This window comes from Scyliorhinus canicula, chromosome 2, assembly GCF_902713615.1.
Source record: "Scyliorhinus canicula chromosome 2, sScyCan1.1, whole genome shotgun sequence".
Lineage (NCBI taxonomy): Eukaryota > Metazoa > Chordata > Chondrichthyes > Carcharhiniformes > Scyliorhinidae > Scyliorhinus > Scyliorhinus canicula.
The window spans coordinates 201,555,227-201,579,979 of record NC_052147.1 but is presented as its reverse complement, the minus strand read 5'-3'; the positions used below and the strand labels follow the sequence as shown (position 1 = coordinate 201,579,979).

General features: G+C 47.5%; 1 protein-coding gene across 7 annotated transcripts in view; it reads right to left on the bottom strand.

Annotated features, from left to right (window-relative positions):
* The window catches only part of chn1 (chimerin 1), a 337,127-nt gene that overhangs the window by 130,602 nt on the left and 181,772 nt on the right, over positions 1–24,753 (bottom strand). For all 7 annotated transcript variants that reach the window (XM_038789361.1, XM_038789364.1, XM_038789365.1 and 4 more), the window contains one exon: positions 12,832–13,120. In XM_038789361.1, the coding sequence (XP_038645289.1) occupies positions 12,832–13,120 (289 nt within the window). The remainder of the gene's footprint in view (positions 1–12,831; positions 13,121–24,753) is intronic.

Sequence of the window (24,753 nt, the reverse complement as noted above, 5' to 3'; positions counted from 1 at the left end):
CCAAGGACTTGTGACTGAGGCAAGGATGCCTGCACAAATAACGTTGATTGATAGCAGTTAGTTGCTGCTCTTCTGATCATTAGGCAATGGCAGGGAGCTTAGGGGGCCTGCAACTCAGGCATCTACTTAATCTACTAACTCTCTGGGAGCTTGTAGATAAGAAGAGGCCCCTATGTGTCTTGCACATTATAATATTGTGTGCGTGCCTTGGTTATGATTGGTAACTATACTCATGCATAATGGATTCTGTAACCCTAATTCAATTGTGAATGGACATAGATAATTTTTGAACAAATGTATTCTTTTGATTGGTGTACGTTAATTACTTCATATAACAGGGAGAAACATAATGTGCTTGGGGAACTAGCAAGCCACGTGTGGTAGCTGGGTTTCCTGGCTATAGCTTGCAATAAAAGTTTAAACTGAACTTCAATTCTTAGTGTTGTCTGGTCAGTTGAAGAATGAAGAATGCTATAGTTGAATAACTACCAGTGAAACTCGCACAACACAGTCTTTTTTATGGCATCAATATGAGGTTGGAAGTTCACCTTGAAATCAAATGTAACACCAAGATTACGAACAGCCTGGCTTAATCTTTTGCTAGGAAAGGGATGGGGTTAGTAACAAGGGAATGGAGTTTGGAGCATTGACAGAAAACAATGGCTGGCATTCTCCGTTCCGGAGTATAAGTGCTCCCGCCAGTAGAGAATCAGGACTGGTCTCTGCTAGCACGAAGAATGGCACGGAGGTGCGAGTCACAGTCCTTGGCTGTGCAAAGTTATTCATGGCAGAAAGCACGCCGGTTTTCATCCAAATGCTACTTGGCTGTATTGAGTGCTCAGGAGCTGTCAAGCATAGCAAGAGTGCTTATGGTGGGCAACACGGTAGCACAGTGGTTAGCAGTTGCTTCACAGCTCCAGCGTCCCAGGTTCGATTCCCGGTTTGGGTCACTGTCTGTACAGAGTCTGCACGTTCTCCCTGTGTCTTTGTGGGTTTCTTCCGGGTGCTCCGGTTTCCTCCCACAGTCCAAAGATGTGCAGATTAGGTTATGTGCAGATTGGCTATGCTAAATTGCCCTTAGTGTCCAAAAAGGTGGGGTGGGGTTATGGGGATAGGGTGGAGGTGTGGGCTTCTGTAGGGTGCTCCTTCCAAGAGCCGGTGCAGATTCGATGGGCCAAATGGCCTCTTTCTGCACTGTAAATTCTATGATTCTAAATTCTATGATAAACCTTGTGGTTAGCATGGAAGCAGGGTACTTGAGATGGATTCAAGCGTGAAGGGAACGATAAATAACCAAAACCCCTCGCAGCGGTGTCTGAACCATTAAGCTGTCAATCACAGGCTAGTGAAAGGTATTGCTCTGTGAAAGTGAATGGATGCTTTGCATTTCAAAGGATCTCAGGGGATTTGAAACCTCTTCAAGTGTTGTGGGCATTGCTGCAGTTTTCGAGGCATATGTTTGAGGGAGCAGATGTTTGGAAAGGGAAGGTTTTCCTACATTGATTCTTCATTGAACTGCCTGGACTTCATCAGCTGTCAGGCATTACAGTTCAGGATGAGGGGGCCACTTTAGAATTTAAAAAGTCAGACCAGGAGGATACTGTTGAGCAGAGGGCTGCATGAGATCACCATGGCCAATGGTAATCTTCAGGTTGCCCAGGGCTGGAAGGGGCTGTCCAGACATGGAACCCCCATGCCAGGTTGAGGGCCCAGGGGTCAACACCCTACCTACATCCCAAGTCCACCCAACCCTCAGGAGCGAAGGATGGGGACAGGTCTACCGTCTGCACTGATCCCGTTTTTTGGCAGACGCTCCATTCTCCATCCGACCGGGAGTATCCTGGCTAATGACTTTAGTCTTCCCAATATTTAATTGAAGGAAATTTTTGCTCACCTCGGAACAATGGCAGAGTCGCGAGAGGCGGTTCAGGTGGAACTCGGATTTATCTGTGTACATGTGAAAACTCATGCTGTGATAATGTCACCGATGGGCAGTATGTAGTCAAGAAATAGGAGGGAGATGAAGGATAGATCATTGGGTAACAACAGAGGTAATGATTCCGGAGCAGGGAGCGACCCATTGCAAATGATTCTCTAGTTAAGAATCAGATAAATAAGATTGGAACTACATGAGAGCAGTCCCACCCTAGGATGAAATCCACCAGGACATGGCTGCAGCTCCAACTATTTACTCCACACCACTTCCCTGGTAGTTCTAATTTTCCTGAGTTCCTCCTTCCCTTTAATTTCCTGATGTATAGCTATTTCTGGGATGTTACTTGTATCCTTAATAGTGAAAACTGATGCCAAATAGAAGAGTAAGCTTGCAGAAAACATAAAAACACTGCAAAAGCTTCTATAGATATGTGAAGAGAAAAAGACAGGTGAAGACAAAAGTAGGCCCCTTAAAGTTAGCATCAGGTGAATTCATAATGGGTAACAAAGAGATGGCAGACCAGTTGAACAAATACTTTGGATCTGTCTTCACGAAGGAGGAGACATATAACCTTCTGGAAATACTAGGGGACAGAGAGTCTAGCATTAAGAAGGATATTCTTGCTATTCAGGGTGCCCAGCTAATTCCCGGGATGGCAGGACTAACATATGAAGAAAGACTGGATCGACTGAGCTTGTACTCACTGGAGTTCAGAATAATGAGAGGGATCTCATTGGCAGAGGTGTTCACGGACATCTTTAACCTGTCCCTACTCCACTCCGAGGTCCCCAGCTGCTTCAAGAAGACCACCATCATACCACTGCCCAAGAAGAACCAGGCAGCCTGCCTCAATGACTACCGTCCGGTGGCCCTGACTTCAATCGTAATGAAGTGCTTCGAGAGATTGATCATGAAGCACATCACCTCTATACTCCCAGAACGCCTTGATCCATTGCAATTCGCCTACCGTCGCAATCGGTCCACAGCAGGAGCCATTTCCCTGGCCCTACACTCATCCCTAGAGTATCTTGACAACAAGGACTCCTACATCAGACTTCTATTTATTTTCTACAGCTCCGCCTTCAACACCATAATCCCAGCCAAGTTCATATCAAAGCTCCAAAACCTAGGACTTGGCTCCCCACTCTGCAACTGGATCCTTGATTTTCTGACCAACAGACCACAATCAGTAAGAATGAACAACCACACCTCCTCCACAATAGTCCTCAATACCGGGGCCCCGCAAGGCTGCGTACTTAGCCCCCTACTCTACTCCCTGCACGCACACGACTGCGTGGCAAAATTTGGTTCCAACTCCATCTACAAGTTTGCTGACAAAACGACCATAGTGGGCCGGATCTCGAACAACGACAAGTCAGAATACAGGAGGGAGATTGAGAACCTAGTGGAGTGGTGCAGCGACAACAATCTATCCCTCAATGCCAGCAAAACTAAAGAGCTGGTCATTAACTTCAGGAAGCAAAGTACTGTACACACCCCTGTCAGCATCAACGGGGCCGAGGTGGAGATGGTTGGCAGTTTCAAATTCGCAGGGGTGCACATCTCTAAAAATCTGTCCTGGTCCACCCACGTCGACACTACCACCAACAAAGCACAACAGCGTCTATACTTCCTCAGGAAACTAAGGAAATTTGGCATGTCCACATTAACCCTTACCAACCTTTACTGATGCACCATAGAAAGCATCCTATCTGGCTGCATCACAGCCTGATATGGCAACTGCTCGGTCCAGGACCACAAGAAACTTGAGAGAGTCGTGAACACCGCTCAGTCCATCACACGAACCTGCCTCCCATCCACTGACTCCATCTACACCTCCCGCTGCCGGGGGAAAGCGGGCAGCATAATCAAAGACCCCTCCCACCTGACTTACTCACTCTTCCAACTTCTTCCATCGGGCAGGAGATACAGAAATCTGAGAACATGCACGAACAGACTCAAAAACAGCTTCTTCCCCGCTGTTACCAGGCTCCTAAATGACCCTCTTATGGACTGACCTCATTCACACTGCACCCCTGTATGCTTCATCCGATGCCAGTGCTTATGTAGTTACATTGTATACCTTGTGTTACCCTATTAATGAAATGAAATGAAAATCGCTTATCGTCACAAGTAGGTTTCAAATGAAGTTACTGTGAAAAGCCCCTAGTTGCCACATTCCGGCGCCTGTTCGGGGAGGCTGGTACGGGAATTGAACCGTGCTGCTGGCCTGCCCTGGTCTGTTTTCAAAGCCAGCGATTTATCCCTGTGCTAAACCAGCCCCATGTATTTTCTTTTATTCCCTTTTCTACCCTTGTATACTTGATGAGCTGTTGAGCTGCTCGCAGAAAAATACTTTTCAATGTACCTGGGTACACGTGGCAATAAACAAATCCAATCCAATCTCATAGAAACATTGGATGGGTTTCTCTCACCCTGGGGCCGGCCCGTAGAACTGCCACGACCGGAGCGAATCGCGCCACGTCGCCCCAATGCGATCCACCGGAGAGCGGAGAATCGGCGCCATTGGTGTCGGCGCGGCATTGGTCGTGGGCCGCTTGAAGGGGCCCCCCCCCCCCCCGGTGATTCTTCGCCCAGGATGGGGCGAGCGGCCGTACCAAAAAATCCGAGTCCGGCCGGTGCCGTTCTAACCTGGTGGGACCTCGGTGTGGAAAGGAATCCGGGGGGGGGGGGTTTCCGACCCCAGGGGGCGGGGGGGCCTCCGCTGTGGCCTGGCCCGCGATCGGGGCCCACCAATTGGCAGGCCGTCTCTTGGGCTGGGGGCCTCCTTTGTTTCACGCCGGTCCATGTAGCCCAATGCCATGTTGTGTTGGGGTCATTGCGGAGAAGGGAGACACCGCACATGCGCGGAAATCGCGCCCATCCCACTGCGCATGCGTGGACCCACAGCGCCCATCTGACGATGGGATCGGCAGCTGGAGCGGCGTGGGTCGCTCCAGTGCTGTGCTGGCCCCCTGGGGGGGCCAGAATTGCTGCTCCTGAGGCCGTGTTGACGCCGTTGGGAAATGCGACGGCGTTTACGACAGCGCCAACACTTAGCCTCAGGATCAGAGAATCCCGCCCATAGGCTGTGATTCGACAGTCTGGATGCGGGAAGAATGTTCCCGATATTGGGCACGTCCAGACCTAGGAGTCACAGCCTAAGAATAAGGGGTAAGCCATTCAGGACAGAAATGAGGAAGAACTTCTTCTCTCAGAGAGTTGCAAACTTGTGGAATTCTCTACCACAGAAAGCTGTTGGGGCCAGTTCGTAGGATATGTTCAAGAGGAAGCTGGACGTGGCCCATGTAGCTAAAGAAATCAAGGGGTATGGAGATAAAGCGGGAGTGAGATATTGAATTTACATGATCAGTCATGGTCATATGGAATGGTGGTGCAGGCTCAAAGGGCCGAGTGGCCTACTCCTGCACCTATTTTCTATATTTCTATGTAAAATATCCATTAAATCTATCTGCCATTTCCTTGTTTTCCATGTCCAATTCCCCAGTTGCACTTTCTACATGACCAATGCTCACTTTGTTGATAAGTTTCTTTTTTAAAATAGTTATAGAAACACTTACTACCTGTTTTTCTATTTCAGGCTAGCATTCTCTCTTAGTCTTATTTTTCTCTCCTTATTCATCTTTTAGTCATATTTTGCTGTTCCATATATTCTGTCTGACCTCCTGTCGTGGCGGCACGTGATTAGCACTGCTGCCGCACAGCGCCAGGGACCCAAGTTCAATTCCAACCACAGGGTTACTGTGTGTGTGAAATTTGCACACTAACCCTCTGAAAGAGCACCCTACCAAGGGCCATTCCCCGCAAACCCACAAAACCTGCATATCTTTGGGCACTAAAGGGAAATTTAGCATGGCCAATCCATCGAACCTGCACATCTTTGGACTGTGAAAGGAAATTAGAGGAAACCCAAGCAGACACGGGAGAGAGTGCAAACTCCACAAGGCCAGAATTGAACCCGGGTCCCTGGCACTGTGAAGTAGCAGTGCTAACCAGTCACGGTAGCACTATGTTTAGCATAACTAGGGAAGTAAAAAAGGTTTTAAACTAAATAGTGGGGCAAGGGATCCAATTTGAGAAGTTGTGGTAAATCAAAGAAAAGAGAAAAGGCAAGAAAAAGATATATTAAATGGGAAATGCTAAAACAGATGATGACAGGAAGGGACAACAAGTCCAAGTGTAATCCAACCAATAAGACTAGAGTTTACATAAATAATAAGTACAAAACGCAAGGCTCGTTATCTTAATGCACAGAGCATTAAAGATAAAATAGATGAACTGAGTGCAAATAGAGTAGGATTTAATAGCCAATATAGAGACATGGCTGCAGGATGGCATAGATTGGGACCTGAATATTGATGGTTAGCACTACAGCCTACAGTGCTGAGGACCCGGGTTCGAATCCCGGCCCTGGGTCACTGTCTGTGTGGAGGTTGCACATTCTCCCCGTGTCTGCATGGGTTTCACTCCCACAACGATGTGTAGATTAGGTAGACTGGCCACGCTAAATTGCCCCTTAATTGTCAAAAAAATAATTGGGTACTCTAAATTGTAAAAAAAACAAAAAAACAAATTCTGACAGTATAAAAATATCTTTAACATCACACAAGAAAACATCTTAAAATGACCCTTTAAACAGTGTTAATGAATACAATGGCACAATACCCTTAACTGCTATCTTTATTTCCACTCAAAACCATCTCAGATCCCAATCCACTTTTAAATACAGTTAACACTCTGGAATATTTGCTGTAAAGAGTTATCTTTTGAGATTGGGGGGGGGGGGGGGGGGGGGGGGGTTGCATTACTGGTTACGGAAAATATCACAGCTGAACTGCGGGAGGACACCTCAGAGGGCTCATGCAGCGAGGCAATATAGGTAGAGCTCAGGAATAGGAAGGGTGTAGTCACAATGTTGGGAGTTTACTACAGGCCTCCCAACAGCCAGCGGGAGATATTTATTATCTCAAAAAAAAGGGGGAAGATGCCATAATATACATCTATGTATATAATGGAGTGCAGACAGGCAGTGATTGATACACAGGATGACCAGTAAGCACACAGAACAGAGCAGCCAATCACCAGACAGGACACTACCACTATAAAGCCAGAGGGCACCAGGTTTCCCGCTCTCTCTGGATCCAGCCTCTGAGACAGTCAGAGCTTGTGAGCTAGTCAGTGCAAACACCATGCGGTAGCTAGAAAGTCTGGTCAGGTTAGCACTAGGTCTCCAGTCAAGTCAGCATAGTGTCAACCCACAGTTGAACGTGTGCAATAGTTAAGACGTTAAATAAAATAGTGTTGCATCTCATCAAGTGTTGGAGGTCTGTCTCTTGCTACACTGCATCAAGTGAAGTCCACATCGACCCAGCCTGCCCAACACATCAGGTCGTACCGTCCAATATCAACAGTAAATATTGATACCAAGCTTTTGGCAAAGGTGCTTGCATCATTGATTGAGGACTATGTGCCAGGGATATTGGGGAGGAACAGATGGGTTTGGTGAAAGGAAGGCAACTGTTGCAAATATGTGGCGGTTACTGAACGTGATTATAATGCCCTTGTGGAGTGCAGGATGTTGAGGTAGTGGTGGCTTTTGTTCGGGTGGAGTGGGCATATCTGTTCGAGGTGCTGGGGCTTGTGCATTGGGATCGACTGCTGTATAAGGTGTTGGTGATGAGTGTGCGGTGAGTGTGCAGATGAACTGAGTGAGTTAGGGGTACTTTGGGCTTCACATGGGACAAGCTGGGGTGCCGGCTCTCCCCAATGCTATTCGCCTTGGCAAAAGAGCCATTGGCAATGGCGCTTAGGGTGAAGGAGTGCAGAGGGATTGTGCGGGGGGGGATTGTGTGGTGGAGGGATGAAGGTGGATTTTAAGAGGTGGAATGCCTTGCGATAGGTGGCTGGCGTTGCCTTTTCCCCTACCCTTGCACATATTTTCTATTCAAGTAATCATCTAATGCCCTGGGACCCCGGCACTGTGAAGCCATTTCCAGCCACAGCCACTTGTGCTACCGTGCCCCCTATAGTAAAGAAAAGTTTGTTTTCTGGATGCTAACAAACAAAATGTCAGCCACAGCAGTTGTTCTTTGATGTTCTAATGAGTATAATCTCAGAACTGTTTGAAGATTGCTGTAAACTCAGTTCATATTTAGATTGATGATCCTTACATTAACTTCATAGCCATTGCTCAAATTTCATTTGATGGAGCAAATTGTTACATCACATCCTCAAGACAAAGAAGATTGAAGAACCACATCAGAGTCAGACCCTGGTGATATTTCAATCATTTCTTTTTTTAAAATAAAAATCTTTTTATTGGTCTTTTCAAAGTTATGGACATTTGCCGTTCGTTTTCATTTATTATACAATGTGGAAAAGGCTTGGTCTTACTTTTCTCTGTTTACATATTGTTGCCATCAAGTTCAGCATGCCCTCAGCCCCCCCCCCCCTTTCACAAACACTCACCCCCTTCCCCGCCTAGCCTCCCAGATGTCCTCCCTGGTCGATCCGGGGTGGGGGGGGGCTCCCATTTCTCCCTTTCCTCCCCCGTTTTCCTTTATCTCGCCGTTAGCTTCTGCTGTGTTCTTTTTGTGAATTGGGGGGGGGGGGGGGGGGGGGGGGGGTTGTCTCGTTTTGTCCCTCTCAGGCTTTCTGCCCCCCCCCCCCCCCCCCCCCCTCCCAGGTTGTACAGCCCTGGCGTTTCTCCTTGTCCTTATTTCTTTTCCCCTTTTAAAAAAAAATCCTTCCCGTTTCCCTTTCTACTGGCTTTTACTGGCCTAGAACAGGTTTTGGAACTGGCCAATAAATTGCCCCCATGCAGTAAGGAAGCCTTCCTCCGACCCTCGCTTTGCGCATTTGATCTTCTCCAGATTGAGAAATTCCGAGACATCAGCTAGCCAGTCTGTAGCTGTGTGTGGTGCTGCTGATCGCCAGCGGAGCAGGATTCTCCGGCATGCGATCAGGGAAGCGAAAGCTGGTGCGTTAGCCCCCTTCCCCTTGTGTAGCCCTGCCTGCTCTGATACCCTGAAGATTGCCACATTTGGGCGTGGCTTCACCCTCACCCCACAACCTTGGACATTGCCTCGGAGAAGGCTGTACAGAACCCAGCAAGTTTGGGACATGCCCAGAACATGTGGGTGTGGTTGGCCGGGTCCCTCTGGCACCGCTCACATTTGTCCTCCACCTCCGGAAGAACCTGTTCATTCGGGTTCTGGTCAGGTGTGCTTTGTGCACCACTGTGAAGTGCATGAAGCTGAGCCTTGCGCAGTGGGAGGTGGAGTTTTTCCTCCCATTTCCGTCTGGTCTCATCCAGTGGCGTTCGTACTCCGTCCAGTAGTTGTCCATATATTTTCCCCACAGAGTCCCCCTACTTACTGTCCGTGCTCATCACTTCCTCTAATAGTGTGGTCTCAGGAGGCCAGGGGTACTCTATTGTCTCTTTGCGGAGGAAGTGCTTTATTTGCAGGTTCTTCATTTCCTGTCCTGTTTGCAATTCCTATACCTCCGTTAGTTTGTTCAGTGTCGCTAGTCTGTGCCCTATTTAAAAGTCCCTGACTGTCAGTGTTCCCATGTCCGGTCTCCATTTTTTAAAGGTTGCGTCCAGCATGGCTGGTGGGAATCTGTGGTTACCACAGATGGGTGCCATGGGGGACATCCTGGTTAGCTCTCAGTGCTGTCTTAGTTGGCTGCAAGTTTTCAGTGTGCCCGCTACCACTGGGCTAGATGTGTATCCCGTCGAAGGGGATGGGAGTGCTGTGTGACGAGGGCCCGGAGGATCGTAGCCTTGCAGGAAGCCTCTTCCATCCGCACCCACTCCGAGTCAGGTTCGTGCACCCATCCCCTCACTCTTTCCACTGTTGCTGCCCAGTGGTAGTATTGTAAGTTTGGCAGTGCCAGGCCTCCCTTGATTTTCCTCCTTTGCAGTGTTGGTTTTTCGCTAGGACCGTTGCGAGTATTTTCGCATCCACATTTAGCAGTGAAATGGGTCTATATGATCCACATTCTGTCAGGTCTTTGTCTTTTTTTTGGGTATCAGTGAAATTGTGACCTGCGCTAGTGTGGGAGGTAAAGTGCCCCTTGCTAGCGAGTCTACGAACATGTCCCTTAGATGTTGGGCCAGGACCGGTGCAAATTTTTTATGGATGTCCGGCGGGAATCCATACGGTCCCGGCGCCTTCCCCGCCTGCATGGATCTGATGCTCTCCATGGTTTCTCCCAGATCTATTGGTGCTTCCAGCTCTCCCCATCTGTCCTCCCCCACAACTGGTATGTCTAGTCCATCGAGGAACTGTTTCATCCCACGTCCATTGGGGGAGCGGTGGTGTACAGCCCTCGGTGAAAGGTCTCAAAAGCTCGGTTGACCTCTTTTTGTTCCGTTACCAGTCTGCCTCTGTTGTCTTTTACCTGCACTATTTCCCTCATGGCTGCCTGCTTTCTCAGCTTGTGAGCCAATAGGCAGCCAGTCTTGTCTCTGTGCTCGTAAAAGGTCCCTCGTGTCTGGCGGAATTGGTACACTGCTTTCCTGGTGGATAGCAGGTTAAAGTCCATTTGTAGCTTTTTGCTCTCCGCCAGCATCTCTACGGTCAAGGCCTCGGAGTACTTTCTGTCGACCTCCAAGATGCAGTTGTTGCCTGGCCTCCCTCTCTACCCTATCTCTACGTGCCTTGTAGGCTATAATTTCCCCTCTGATAACAGCCTTCAGTGCCTCCCACAACATGGAGGGTGAGACTTCCCCGTTCCAGTTGCTGCTTATGTAGTCGCCTATGGCCTGTGATGTTTTCTGGCAGAAGGCCTTGTCGACCAGGAGGTCCGTGTCCAGTCTCCATGTCGGGCTCTGGGCACGGCCTGTCTCCAACCTCACATGCACGTAGTGTGGAGCGTGTGTCAATGATTCTGACAAGGTATTGCAGTATTTATTCAGGTGAATCAGGGCTCTTCTAACTTTTGTTTGATTTATTCTCATAACTAATAAATGTTACTTTTTTCATAAATCTACTCTGAAGTCATTATAATGAGAGAATGGTGCATTCACTTTCTTGGCCCAGCTACAATACACAAATAATGCTGGAACGAAAGAGACGATGCTGGAAAATCTCAGCAGGTCTGGCAGCATCTGTAGGGAGAGAAAAGAGCTAACGTTTCGAGTCCAATGACTCTTTGTCAAATCCTCCCTCACAAACAATGCTGGATAATGTTAAAATCACTACATGCCCTGGAGAATAATGTTGCCTTAAAAACAGTCATCTCAGAGAATGAGGACCAGTCCACATCCTACCAAGGCAAATCTGGGAAATGGAACGAAATAAATGTCTTAAGAGCCAGTCCTTTAAAATTAACACACTGCCTGCACAATTTCACACTCCACATTTCTGTGTTCCGGTCAATATGAATAATAATAGTAATCCATATTATTGTCACAAGTAAGCTTATATTGTAATGAAGTTACTGTGAAAAGTCCTTAGTCACCGCAATGCAATAAAAAGCCACAAGTTACACAAAATTATTTTATATACAAGTTGTACTTTAATGTAAAGACAATTTCATTACACATGATTAGCCAATTTATCCTGTGATGAGAGGTGTAAACTGGGTCTATTCTCTGGAGTTTAGAACATGAGAGGTGACCTCATGGAAACAGTTAAAATTCTGAAGGGTCCTGAAAAGGTGGACACAGATATTGTTTCCACTGGTTAAGGAGTCTAAAGCAGTGCATCTCAAACTATCTGATGTGGTGTACCAGCAGTTTTTTTTTTTCAATGTGCCAGGGACCGGTAAGCGAAACAAGCCAATCCAGGATTACTGTCTCTTTCTTTTCTGGAAACACTCCAAGTACCGGCAGACGATGGCTCGAGTACCGGCACCGGTACTCGTACCACACTTTGAGAAGCACTGGTCTAAAGCACAGGCAGACATCACTGAAAGGGTTGTGAAACTTTGGAATTTGCTACCCCAGTGGGATTGAGTAGATTTAAGGCTGGGATCGACAGATATTTGGTCTCTCTGGGAACCAAAGGGATATGGGGAATAGGCAGGAAAAGGAGTTGAGACCCAAGATCAGACATGATCATTTTGAATGGTGGTGCAGGCTTGACCGGCCATTGTGGTATTCTCCTGCTCCTATTTCATGTGTTCTTGTGTTAGTAATAAAAAGTACAAAAGAGAATATATGTATAATACTATCTACTGATTTGCTGTTGAACCATGGCTTCAAATTGGATGCAATTATAATGCTGATCTACTATCAGTCCTGGTAGAACGCCCTGATATAAATGAAAATGCACCACAACATGTGGTAGCCAAAATAAGAGTTGTCACCATTAAAAACTACCAAAAGATCAAAAACAATAATCAAAATGCTAATTTAAAATAAAACACCATTAATGCATTTAAGGCTATAACAAACTTTTACAGTTTTGATTATATTTCCAAAACAATTAAACTTTCCCTTCTGGTTTATATAATTATTTATAAACAATACTCCCAACTAAAGTTTCATATATTCAATTTACATGTCATGCCACTTTTCCTACTGGTAGGGAACCTCCTACTTTGGTTTACCATTAGAACCTTTTCTGATCCCCTATTGCAGGAATATGGGTTCAATGCAATAAAATAATATGTAATAAGCTACAATAAAATGTCCTAAAATCAGAAAATACAGATTTTTGAGTCTTTAGCTATGTTACTATATCATCTCCCAAGGCAATTCAATTATGTTGCCATACTTTATAATGCATGATTACATTATTCTGTCTGCATTTCCAAATAGAATAACTCTGAAGTAATCTTGAGTACACTTGAGTAAAAATTTACAGTATAGAAAAATATAGAGGTGGAGGAGGGGGAAGAAATGAAACATTTTTGATCCTTACCCTCTCCTCTGGAGTGGCACCCTCTGCAGCAGATTGGGGCTCTGCTTGTATGTCTCTAAGGGCTGGAAGACATTTTGTGTTGGTAGACTCCCGGTTTAGAGTTGTATAGCCTATGTGTTCATAGATTGGATTAATCGTCATCTTGGCAATGTATTCTGCAGCCTTAGTCTCAATGTATAATGTAATCAATCCGTCTGTTACCAGGTCATGGATCGACTCGAACCGTTTTTCTCCCACAAAGTGTTTCCCATCATAGTAAAGACGGAAGTTTCTCGTCTGAGTTCCAAACCTGTCTCAATTGACAACATAAATAAGAACAAAGTGAGCAAAGCTGAGTTTACTTGTGTCCAAAATTTCAAGTTATCAAAGCATTCATTGTGTGTTGCACCATTACAGCAATATAAAACTGGACTGCACAGATGCAAAGGGAATATTAAGGAAATCAGAGAATGATCACCAGACCACTGTTACACTGGCAAATTGCTGCAGTGAACCTTTTGTTTTCTACAAGTCTTTTCAAGCATTAAGCCACAGCTGTGGAGAAATTTAAAATACTCAAATCTCGATGTGCGAATTTTAGCATCTCTATTCGATTGCCTAGTTTCCGGCTCTGATTTGCCTTCACAATAGTGTTTTCTATTAACAATTCAATACGGTGGTTTAATGCAATAGTTGGCCTTCACTGTCCCATCATTTCAGAAGGAACAAACTTTCTGGAACATTATTCAATCCTAAAGCCAACAATTACATTTGTGTAGAGTTGCTGCCAGAAGTAGAAAAGTAAGACTGAAAGACACAAGAAAAAGTATTCTTTTATTTTGAAAGCTAAGAGTGCATTGCTAGGTTTGGTGTACAAAGTGCCTATGTGTTGCATTTGCTCCAACCAGTTTCACAGGCAAAACGTTGTTTACAACACAGAAATTAGGAAATTCTGTCCATTATATTTTGAAAATTACATGCCCAGGATAAATATTTTATAATATTTCCTTTATTATATCATGGCAATTTTAGTATAATTTTAAAGCTTCCAAAATTACTTCTGATTCTATTTTGCATTTTCACAGACATTCAATAATTGTGTTGAGAAGCATTGACATAATCCTGATTGGATGAGACCTAAACATATTCAAATTCTGTCATCTTGTGTCCTGTCTCTGATTGCTAGTTCTTTCATGCAGTTATTTTGCGATGTTGCAGTTTGTGATGAATATCACACTGACCACAGAGTCAGATTTTTAAAAAAAGCTTTTGTAAGAATCAAACTCATGGCCAGGAGTTGAAACTGGTGCACAGCGTGTGTAACATAAGTAAAATAAAATCAATACAAGTGTCTTTCAGAATCTCAATACCCATTGGGATAGAAACATAGAAAATAGAATTGTGAATAAGTCTTAAATAGTTAAAACTACCCCAAACAACAAATGTAACAAAGTAAATAAATTGTACTCCAGAATCTTGAGTTGATAAACATAAAGGGCAGCACGGTAGCACAGTGGTTAGCACTGTGGCTTCCCAGTGCCAGAGTCCCAGGTTCGATTCCCGGCTGTGTCACTGTCAGTGCGGAGTCTGCACGTTCTCCTGTGTCTGCGTGGGTTTCCTTTGAGTACTCCGGTTTCCTCCTACAAATCTCTAAAGATGTGCTGTTAGGTAATTTGGACATTGTGAATTCTCCCTCTGTGTACCCGAACAGGCGCCGGAATGTGGCAAATAGGGGCTTTTCACAGTAACTTCATTGCAATGTAAGCCTACTTGTGACAATAAAGATCATCATAAATTCTTCCAAACATCATTCGTACAAGCTTAAGCAACAAGCCCAGTACTCTGCTACACATGGTACTCAAACCTATTAGTTTCGCCATATTTAAAGATGTATTGACATCAGCACTGCAATTAAACACATAAAATCATAGAGTGGGATTCTCCCATGCCGCGCCGTAGGGGAGAATCGGCGTTCGCGCCATTTTTTCCCACGCCGGCAGGCAATTCTCCGAGCAGCGGAGAATCGGTGCCATTTATGCCAGCGCATCTGACACGGCGCCGGTCGTGGGCCGCTGATTCTCCGGCCTTGATGGGCCGAGCAGCCACACAGAAACGGCAGAGGCCCGCCAGTGCCGTTCACACCTGCTCGCAGCCGGCAGGAACTCTGCGCATAGGGTCGGGGAGCGGCCTTTAAGGGGGGTGGGGGGGAGGAGGCGCTCCTTCACTGGGGGGGGGGGGGGGGGGGGGGGGAGGGAGGGCTCCGATGGGGTCTGGCCCGTGACCCATCGATCGGCGGACGGGCTTCTCCAGTCCCGGCCCTATTTTATATACCCATGTTGCGTCGGGGCCGGCACGTTGAAGAATTCCCCAGCGCATTCGCGGGTTGGCGCGGCCCAACTGCACATGTGCGGGTTGGTGCAGCACCACTGCGCATGTGCGGGTTGTCCACGCCCCCAGTGTTCGCCAGGAAATGAGGCCAGAATCGCTAGTGCCCGCGCCCGTTTCGCGCCGAGGTGAAACGCGACGGCATTCACGACGACGCGGACACTTGGTCCCGCGATCAGAGAATCGCGCCCATAGATTTTACAGTGCAGGAGGAGACCCATTGAGACTTGGAAAGAGAACCCTATCTAAGCCCATACCTCCACCCTATCCGCACACCTCCACCCTATCCCCATAACCCACCTGAACCTTTTTTGGACACTAAGGGCAAGCCAGTCCACCTAACTTGCACATCTTTGGACTGTGGCAGGAAACCGGAGCACCTGTAGGAAACCCATGCAAACACGGGGAGAACGTGCAGACTCCACACAGACAGTGACCCAAGCTGGGAATCGAACTTGAGACCCTGGAGCTGCGAAGCAACAGTGCTAACCACAATGCTACCGTGCTTCAGTACACAGGAGCAATTGCAAAGATAAAAGCACCCTGATGAGAGTTATGTACAGGCTCTCTTGCAGGCGTCAGGATGTGGGGCAGAAAATAAATCAGGAGATAGAAAAGACATGTAAAAAAGGCATTATTACAATAATCCTGGGGTACTTCAATATGCAGGTGGACTGGGAAAATCAGGTTGGTAGTGGAGCAACTTGTTGTAATTATATGTATATAGTCAGGTCAGTGAAGGGTTAATAATGCCATCTCCGTGTAAATCAAACACCACTTCTCTGTATTTAAGTCAGATCTGAGGGAATTCTGGGAGAAGCTGGAAAGAGTAGCATAAGGAGAAAGCATAGTGAAAGCATAAAAAGATTAGAGTAGATAGAGTGAATACAAGATTAGATCACATGTAGTTAGTGCCTATTTAGATTATTAAGTACTGTAAAACAGATTCAATATTCCTTAATTATTATCTGTAGCTCAGTAGAGTGTGCAAACTTCATTTAATTAGTAGTGTAATAATAAATTAGTTTTGTTTCAATCTTTTGATTGGTATATTCTTTGTCAACACTACATCGGATCATTCTGGAAGAAAGGACAAAGAATACAACATATTACTCAGCATGATAATATAAGACTTGTGACAGAGTCTACTAGGGAACAGGCAATTCTGGATTTGGTGATGTGTAATGAGGCAGACTTGATTAGGGAACTTAAGGTGAAGGAACCCTTAGGGAGCAGTGACCACAATATGATAGAACTTAACCTGCAGTTTGAGAGGGAGAAGCTGCAATCAGATGTAATGGTAATACAATTAGGGTAACTACAAAGACATGAAGGAGGAGGTGGCCAAAGTTGATTGGAAAAGGAGTCTAACAGGGAAGACAGTGGAACAGCAATGGCAGGGGTTTTTGGGGGTTATTCGGGAGGCACAACAGAAATTCATCCCAAGAGGAGGCAACATGCTAAGGGGAGGACAAGGCATCGATGGCTGATGAAGGAAGTCAAGGACAGCATAAACGCAAAGAAAAAGCATACAAAGTGGCGAGTATTGGTGGGAAGTCAGAGGACTGGGAAGCCATTAAAAGCGAGCAGAGGACAACTAAAAAAGCAATAAGCGAGAAGATGAAATTTGAGTGCAAGCTAGCTAGTAATATAAAGGAAGATGGGAAGAGTTTTTTTCAATATATAAAAGTTAAGAGAGAGGCATAAATAGACATTGGACCACTGTAAAATGTGGCTAGAAAAGTAATGATAAGAAACAAAGAAATAGCGGAGGAACTGAATAGTTACTTTGCATCAGTCTTTATGGTGGAAGACACAGTGGGATGTCAGAGCTCCAGGAGAATCAGGGGGCAGAGGTGAGTGCAATGACCATCACGAAGGAGAAGGGTTTGGGGAAACTGAAAGGTCTGAAAGTGGATAAATCACCTGGACCGCATGGACTACACACCAGGGTTCTAAAAAAGATATTTGCAAAGATACTGCAGCCCTTTCCCTATCAGAAACCTGTGCCCAGCCCTGCATGGGGCTGGTTTAGCTCACTGGGCTAAATCGCTGGCTTTTAAAGCAGACCAAGGCAGGCCAGCAGCACGGTTCGATTCCCGTACCAGCCTCCCCGGGCAGGCGCCGGAATATGGCGACTAGGGGCTTTTCACAGTAACTTCATTGAAGCCTACTCGTGACAATAAGCGATTTTCATTTCATTTTTTTCACAAGCAATTATCTAGCTATCATTCTATTTCATTTTCTCTCCGAACTGACCACTTAGCTATCATTTTCACACAGAACCATACTTGCAATGCAAAATCATAGTTATCAACTGACATGATTTTATCATTAATGCTGTCCTCCAGTGATCACAACAAAATGTGGCCACACATTCCCACCCATATCCACACACAGCAAACAAATAGGGTTCCTGCAAAGGTGAGCTTTTGAGCATCAGCTTCATGAAATAAAGTTCACAGGGTTTCGATGCTGTCGATCTGAAGCTCCCTTATGTGGTCCAAGTAGACGTCTATAAGATTTCACCAATGGAGCTTTGGCTTGGAGATAAATGGAGAGCTGGATCGATTCTTCTTGTCTCAGCTTTGCAGGTTTCAAAATGCAAACAAGATATACTCTGATTCCCTGGCTACATGTTGATAAACGCATATGGAATTTCTGGGTAGGCAGGGGGAGAGCAAGTTAGCGCAGCCTTTCTTCTTGGCTTATTCCTCAGAACACTTTGATTTCAAAAACAACAGGTCCAAAGCCTAAAAGCTCATCTCTGCCATATGGTTGCAGTAATCATCAGCCTTGACCAGTTTTCCCCCATCAATAAAAGTGATTGTGGTTCAAAATAAACAGCTCGTCCATTTCAAGTACCATGTTGATTTCTTGGAAAAAGGCAAGTTTGCTCCAAGTCCAAAGGTGAAATTGTTACTCTTCTTTAAAAAATCTCCAGGTCAGCATCCAAATATCCAGATAATACAATGTCTCGGAATCATAAAATCCTTTCAGTGCAGTAGGAGGCCATTTGCCCATCGAGTCTGACCCGCCCCTCCAAAAGAGCACCCTACCCATGCCCACTTACCTGCCTTTTCCACATAACCCCTTAATCCCACCTAACCGTTGGACACTGAGGAGCAATTCAGCCACCTAATCTGCACATCTTTGGACTGTGGGAGGAAACCAGAGCACCCGGAGGAAACCCACACAGACACGGCGAGAATGTGTAAATTCCTCACAAGACAGTCACCCGAAGCTGGAATCCATCCTGGGTCCTTGACGCCGTGAGTCAACAATGTTAACCACTGTGTGGTAGTCACCACTGATTTATATATTAGATGATTTGTAGTAAGGCCCTGTACTACAGGTATGGGGGTAGTTCCCTGCCTGCTGACCCCGCCCAGTAGGCCATTTCGCCAGCTGCTATAGGAGGCCACACATCTTAGTGTATTAAACGAAAGGGAAAATGCTGGTAAATCTCAGCAAGTCTGGCAGCATCTGTAGGGAGAGAAAAGAGCTAACGTTTCGAGTCCGATGACTCTTTGTTAAAGTTTAGTGTATTAAAGCCTCGATTGCATTCAATTCTCGTCTTTGTGTAATTGATCGTGCATCAATTTAATACACTAAAGTTTTCAGAAGATGGACCTCCGCATCAAGCCGGATCGCCTGCAGCTGGATCCGCAATCAGGCAACGCCAAAAAGGACTTTGAACATTGGCTAGTCTGTTTCGAAGCTTACATCAGGTCTGCACCAGACCCTATTCCGGAAGCTCAGAAGATTCAGATCCTCTACATGCAGCTGAGCTCCAACGTCTTTCTGCTTATCAAGGATGCGCCGACCTACGACGACGCCATGGCGCTACTGAAAGAAAAGTACACTCAGCGGACTAACACGCTTTACATAGTCATAGATGTCATAGAATTTACAGTGCAGAAGGAGGCCATTCAGCCCATCGAGTCTGCACCGGCTCTTGGAAAGAGCACCCGACCCAAGGTCAACACCTCCACCCTATCCCCATAACCCAGTAACCCCACCCAACACTAAGGGCAATTTTGGACACTAAGGGCAATTTAGCATGGCCAATCCACCTGACCTGCACATCTTTGGACTGTGGGAGGAAACCGGAGCACCCGGAGGAAACCCACGCACACACGGGGAGGATGTGCAGACTCCGCACAGACAGCGACCCAAGCCGGAATCGAACCTGGGACCCTGGAGCTGTGAAGCAATTGTGTTATCCACAATGCTACCGTGCCGACACATCCTCTCCACTCGTAGTCAACTCCCTCGTGAGTCAGTAGAAGATTTCTGGCGTGCTCTAATACCCCTAGTCAGAGACTGTGACTGTCAGGCCATCATAGTCACGGAACACTCGAACTTGCTTATGAGGGACGCTTTTGTTACGGGGATAGGGTCAGATTACATCCGCCAGCGCCTTTTAGAAGGGGCCACGCTCGATCTCGCAGCAACCAAAAAGCTTGTGCTCTCACTGATGATCGCCTCACGCAACATCCAAGCCTAAGCTCCCGGCCGTGCGGCCCCCTCCTATGCATCGTGGACTCCGCAGACGGCCGCCCGATCGGGGACCCCACTCAGCCAACCCCACGCCTGTGCCGCGCTCCCGCCAACCAACCTCAGATGCCCCAGATGTTACTTCTGTGGGCAGCCAAAACACCCCCGACAATGCTGCCCGGCCCGGAGCGTCCTTTGTAAGGCCTGCGGCAAGAAGGGGAACTTTGCTGCAGTGTGCCAGGCCCGCTCAGTCGCCACTATTGTTCCGACCCCCCCATCGCACGGCCAGTGGGCGCCGCCATCTGCCCCTCCTCGGACCACGCACGGCCAGTGGGCGCTGCCATCTTCCCCTCCTCGGACCACGTGTGGCCCGTGGCTGCTGCCATCTTGTTGAACCCCCACCACATGCGGCCCATGGGCCCTGCCATCTTGTCCTCCCCAGGAGCGTCAAGCGCCGCCATCTTGTCTCCCCCACGGCACGTGTGGCCCGTGGACGCTGCCATCATACCAGGACCCATGCCCCCCGGGCACCCCATCGTTTGCCACCATCAACGATCAGCCGCGTCTCACCTCGGTCACGATTGACCAGTCTCACCCACACAACCTAACAACTGCCTCTACAAACATGAAAATCGATGGGCACAGGATCTCCTGTCTGCTGGACTCTGGGAGCACCGTGAGCTTCATTCATCCTGATACGGTAAGGCACTGCTCCCTGCCCCACTGCCCCATGGCCCTCAAACTTTGCCTGGGGTTCTTTTCTTACTACACCCAGTGGGTCCCAAATTATGCGGACAAGGCCCGCCCACTCATCCAATCCACTCTTTCTCCCTTAACGGCCGAGGCTCACCAGGCCTTCAACCGTATTAAGGCCGACATCGCCAAGGCCGCGATGCATGCAGTCGACGAGACGTTACCATTTCAAGTCGAGAGCGATGCACGAGAAGTCGCTCTAGCCGCCACCCTCAACCAGGCAGGCAGGCCCGTGGCATTCTTTTCACAAATCCTTCATGCCTCCGAAATTCGGCACTCCTCCGTCGAAAAAGAGGCCCAAGCCGTAGTTGAAGCTGTGCGGCATTGGAGGCATTACCTGGCCGGCAGGAGATTCACTCTCCTCACTGACCAACGGTCGGTAGCTTTCATGTTCAACAACACACAGCGGAGCAAGATCAAAAACGATAAAATCTTGAGGTGGAGGATCGAGCTCTCCACCTACAACTACGAGATTTTGTATCGCCCCGGTAAGCTCAACAAGCCCCCCGATGCCCTATCCAGAGGTACATGTGCCAGCGCACAGGTGGACCGACTCCGGATTCTGCATGAAAATCTTTGTCACCCGGGAGTCACACGTTTGTACCACTTCAACAAGGCCCGTAATCTGCCCTACTCCGCCGAGGAAGTCAGGGCCATTACCAAAGACTGCCAGGTCTGTGCGGACTGCAAACCGCAGTCCTGTGCACGCCTGATGAAGGCCTCCCACCCCTTTCAACGCCTTGCGTGGACTTCAAATGGCCCCTCCCCTCCACCTACCATAACACTATTTCCTCAGTGTGGTCGATGACTACTTCAGATTCCCCTTCGCCATCCCATGCCCTGATATGACGTCTGCCACAGTCATCAAAGCCCTCAACACCATCTTCGCTCTGTTCGGCTTCCCTGCCTATGTACACAGCGACTGGGGATCCTCATTCATGAGCAATGAGCTGCGTCAGTTCCTGCTCAACAAGGGTATCACCTCGAGCAGGATGACCAGCTATAACCCCCGGGGAAACGGTCCAGAAATCTCCTGGCCTCCCGCTGGCAGGAAGTCCTCCCCGACACACTGCACTCCATTCGGTCACTCCTATGCACTGCGACTAATGACACACCCCATGAACGTCTCTTTGCCTTCCCCAGGAAGTCCACCTCCGGGGTGTCGCTCCCGACTTGGCTTGCACTCTAGGACCCATTCTCCTCCGCAAGCACGTACGACTCCACAAGGCGGACCCGTTGGTTGAGAGGGTACAGCTACTCCACGCCAACCCACAGTACACCTACGTAGTATATCCCGACGGCCGCCAAGATACTGTCTCCCTCAGGGACCTGGCACCAGCAGGTTCCACACACACACACCCCCCTCCGGCCCAAGCCACCCTCCTCTTCCCCGGCGCACCCAGCCGCAACTCCCGCGCCCCAGGACAATCCATCCTCCCCCTGCCAACGCCCGAGGATGACAAGGATTTTGGCATGCTCCCGGAGTCACCGAGGACCAGACTGACACCGGAATCACTGCCACCACTGCGGCGCTGCCAGCGGCAGATCAAGGCTTCGGAACGACTGAACCTGTAACTTGATCTGGACTCTTGAAACATCATCCTTCTGTATAATTCTCCTCCACCCCATTGGACTCAATTTTTTTTTCTCTCTGTATTTTATATAGTTATCCACCACCCCCGCCGGACTCAATTTTAACAGGAGGTGACTGTGATAGTCACCACTGATGTATATATTTGTTGATTTGTGGTAAGACCCTGTACTACAGGTACGGGGGTAGTTCCCTGCCTGCTGGCTCCGCCCAGTAGGCGGAGTATAAATATGTGTGCTCCCCATACAGCAGCCATTTCGTCAGGTGCTGTCGGAAGCCACACATCTTAGTGTACTAAAGCCTCGATTGCATTCAACTCTTGTCTGTGTAATTGATCCTGCATCACACTGTGCCACAGTGCTGCCCATTTTAAAAGAAAAATCCATTTGTGAAGATATGGGGCGCGATTCTCCGCCCCCCCCAAGCCGGGTGGGAGAATAGCGGGAGGGCCACCCGACATTTTTCATGCCCTCCCGCTATTCTCCCCCCCCCCCAACCCACGCCACGAATCGCTGCTCGCCGTATTTTTACGGCAAGCACCGATTCTCTGAGGCCGATGGCCGAGCCTTCGTGCCCGTTTCAACACGGCAGCAAACACATCTGCTCGCTGCCGTCGTGAAACGGGCGCCAGATGCCCGTTTGGGGCATCTGGTGGGCACCGATCGCGGGCCGTGCGTCCATAACAGATGCACTCTTTTCCCTCTGCCGCCCCGCAAGATAAAGCCGCCACGCCTTGCGGGGCGGCTGAGGGAAATGACGACAACTGCGCATGCGCGGGTTGGCGGTGTCCAACCTGCGCATGCGCGGCCGACGTCATCGGTCGCGTCAGCCGGCGTGACGCACGGGGCCGCGCTCCTAGCCCCGCCCGGGGGGGGGGGGGGGGAAGAATAGGCCCCGGAAGTGGGGGTGAAGGCTGCCATGGGTTACGGCCTGTCCCACAGCAGCCTTTACGATTCTCCGCATTTGCGGAGAATCTCGCCCATGGTTTTCCCAACTGTTGGATTAAGGCTGGAAAAACTTAAAGATGGAACAGTGTGTCTTAAAATTCTCATCTTTGGGTGATGCTAGTAATATGAATCTAATTGTTTTTAGTGATGCTGTTATGCTAATCTTTGTGAAGAGTCTTCAAGCAAAGGAGGACTTATATTATTTCTTAATGTGGTGTAAGTGTTGTTATTTGGCATGGGAAGTTAAAAAGATACGAAAGCAGTAAGGAGTACTTTGGCTGCAGAAACTCTTGCCCTTGTGAAAGAGGTAGACATGGCATTACTCATAAACTGGAAGGAATTCTAAATAAAAAGAGGGAATTCAGGAACAATACTTGTTGAATGTTACATAGACAATAGGTCACTTTGGGATAATGTGCATTCTACAAACCAAAAACTAAATTAAACAACCTAAGTAAATATGGTCCATGGTCTCCACAAAGCCACAAAACAACGCAGGCATTGTAGGAGTCCAGGAACCACTGCAACTTCTGATTGTCTGGACTGCTGCACGCAGCACTCTCCACCCCAGGTCCCCAAAGGAATGCGTGAATGAAAAATATTACAAATTAATATTGCAAGTTTAAAACAAATTTTAGAGCTTAAGAAAATCTCTAAATTAAAGTGGGTTTATACCAGCCATCAATTGTCTTACTGTTGAACAAAAAGAAGTGTAAGTTCTAAGAAATGATTGGAGATTCTTAAAGAGAGACGTCTGTTGATAAGAAGAGCTAAAAAGCTAACTTTTTTTTTTTAAAAGGACATTTTGATACATATTTTCATTGTTTTAAAGGGAAAATAGAGAAGGTTGATTGGATGAAATGTAACTGATTGCATGATATTCATTTTTTTTTGATGATCTTATATATATATATATATATATATATATAGAATGAAAAAAAGATTATTTTTATTTTCTTGGTTCAAAGGATTACTTCTATTTTAGGAAAAAGAGAAAAATCTGTTAAGTCAGGAAATAGTTAATAGTCAACAAGTGATTAAGTTAGTAATTAGAGGTTAATTGGTTAAGCACATGGTTGCTGGGGTGACCAGAGTCGGTTTGCACTGGGTGATGGAGGCGAGGCCTGATGACACTATTTGAATGGACGAGTTATGCATTGGTGGGTGACCAGCCTGTGGCCGATGTCATCCAAAACCTCTTGGCTCCAACGGCATATGCGGTTGTGGGGCGGTCAAGTGTGTGGTGGACTCCCATCTGAGGGTACCCTGCTCGGATGGAATTTCACATTGGCCCGAGGTCCCAAAATCTGCCTCAAGAACCAGGCTCCCATAATTTGAGTCATGGCGTGGAAATTCACTTGTGACTTTCCGCTTGATGCGGAGATGTTTCTTGTATGGGTTATTGATGCCCACTCTTCACCTCCTTACCTTCGCCCGCCATCCAGGCCCACCTTGGCATGCTCTGTACTATCTGACAGTGGAGGGCCCCAATTGGGGACTATGTGGGAATCTTCCCCCTTTCCTTTGGGGACCAGGGGTGGAGAGTGCTGCATGCTGTGGTACAGACAACCACAGGTTGCAGTGGTTCCTGGACTCCTACAATGCCTGCGTTGTTTTGAGGCTTTGTGGAGACCATGGACCATATTTGCTTAGGTTGTTTCATTTAGTTTTGGTTGCACTTCAGCCCCATGCTCCTGATTTTGGGCACCTGGTGCAGAAGGGAGCGGGCAGGTGAGAGCCTCCTTGTGGGTCTGCTCCTGGGCCTGG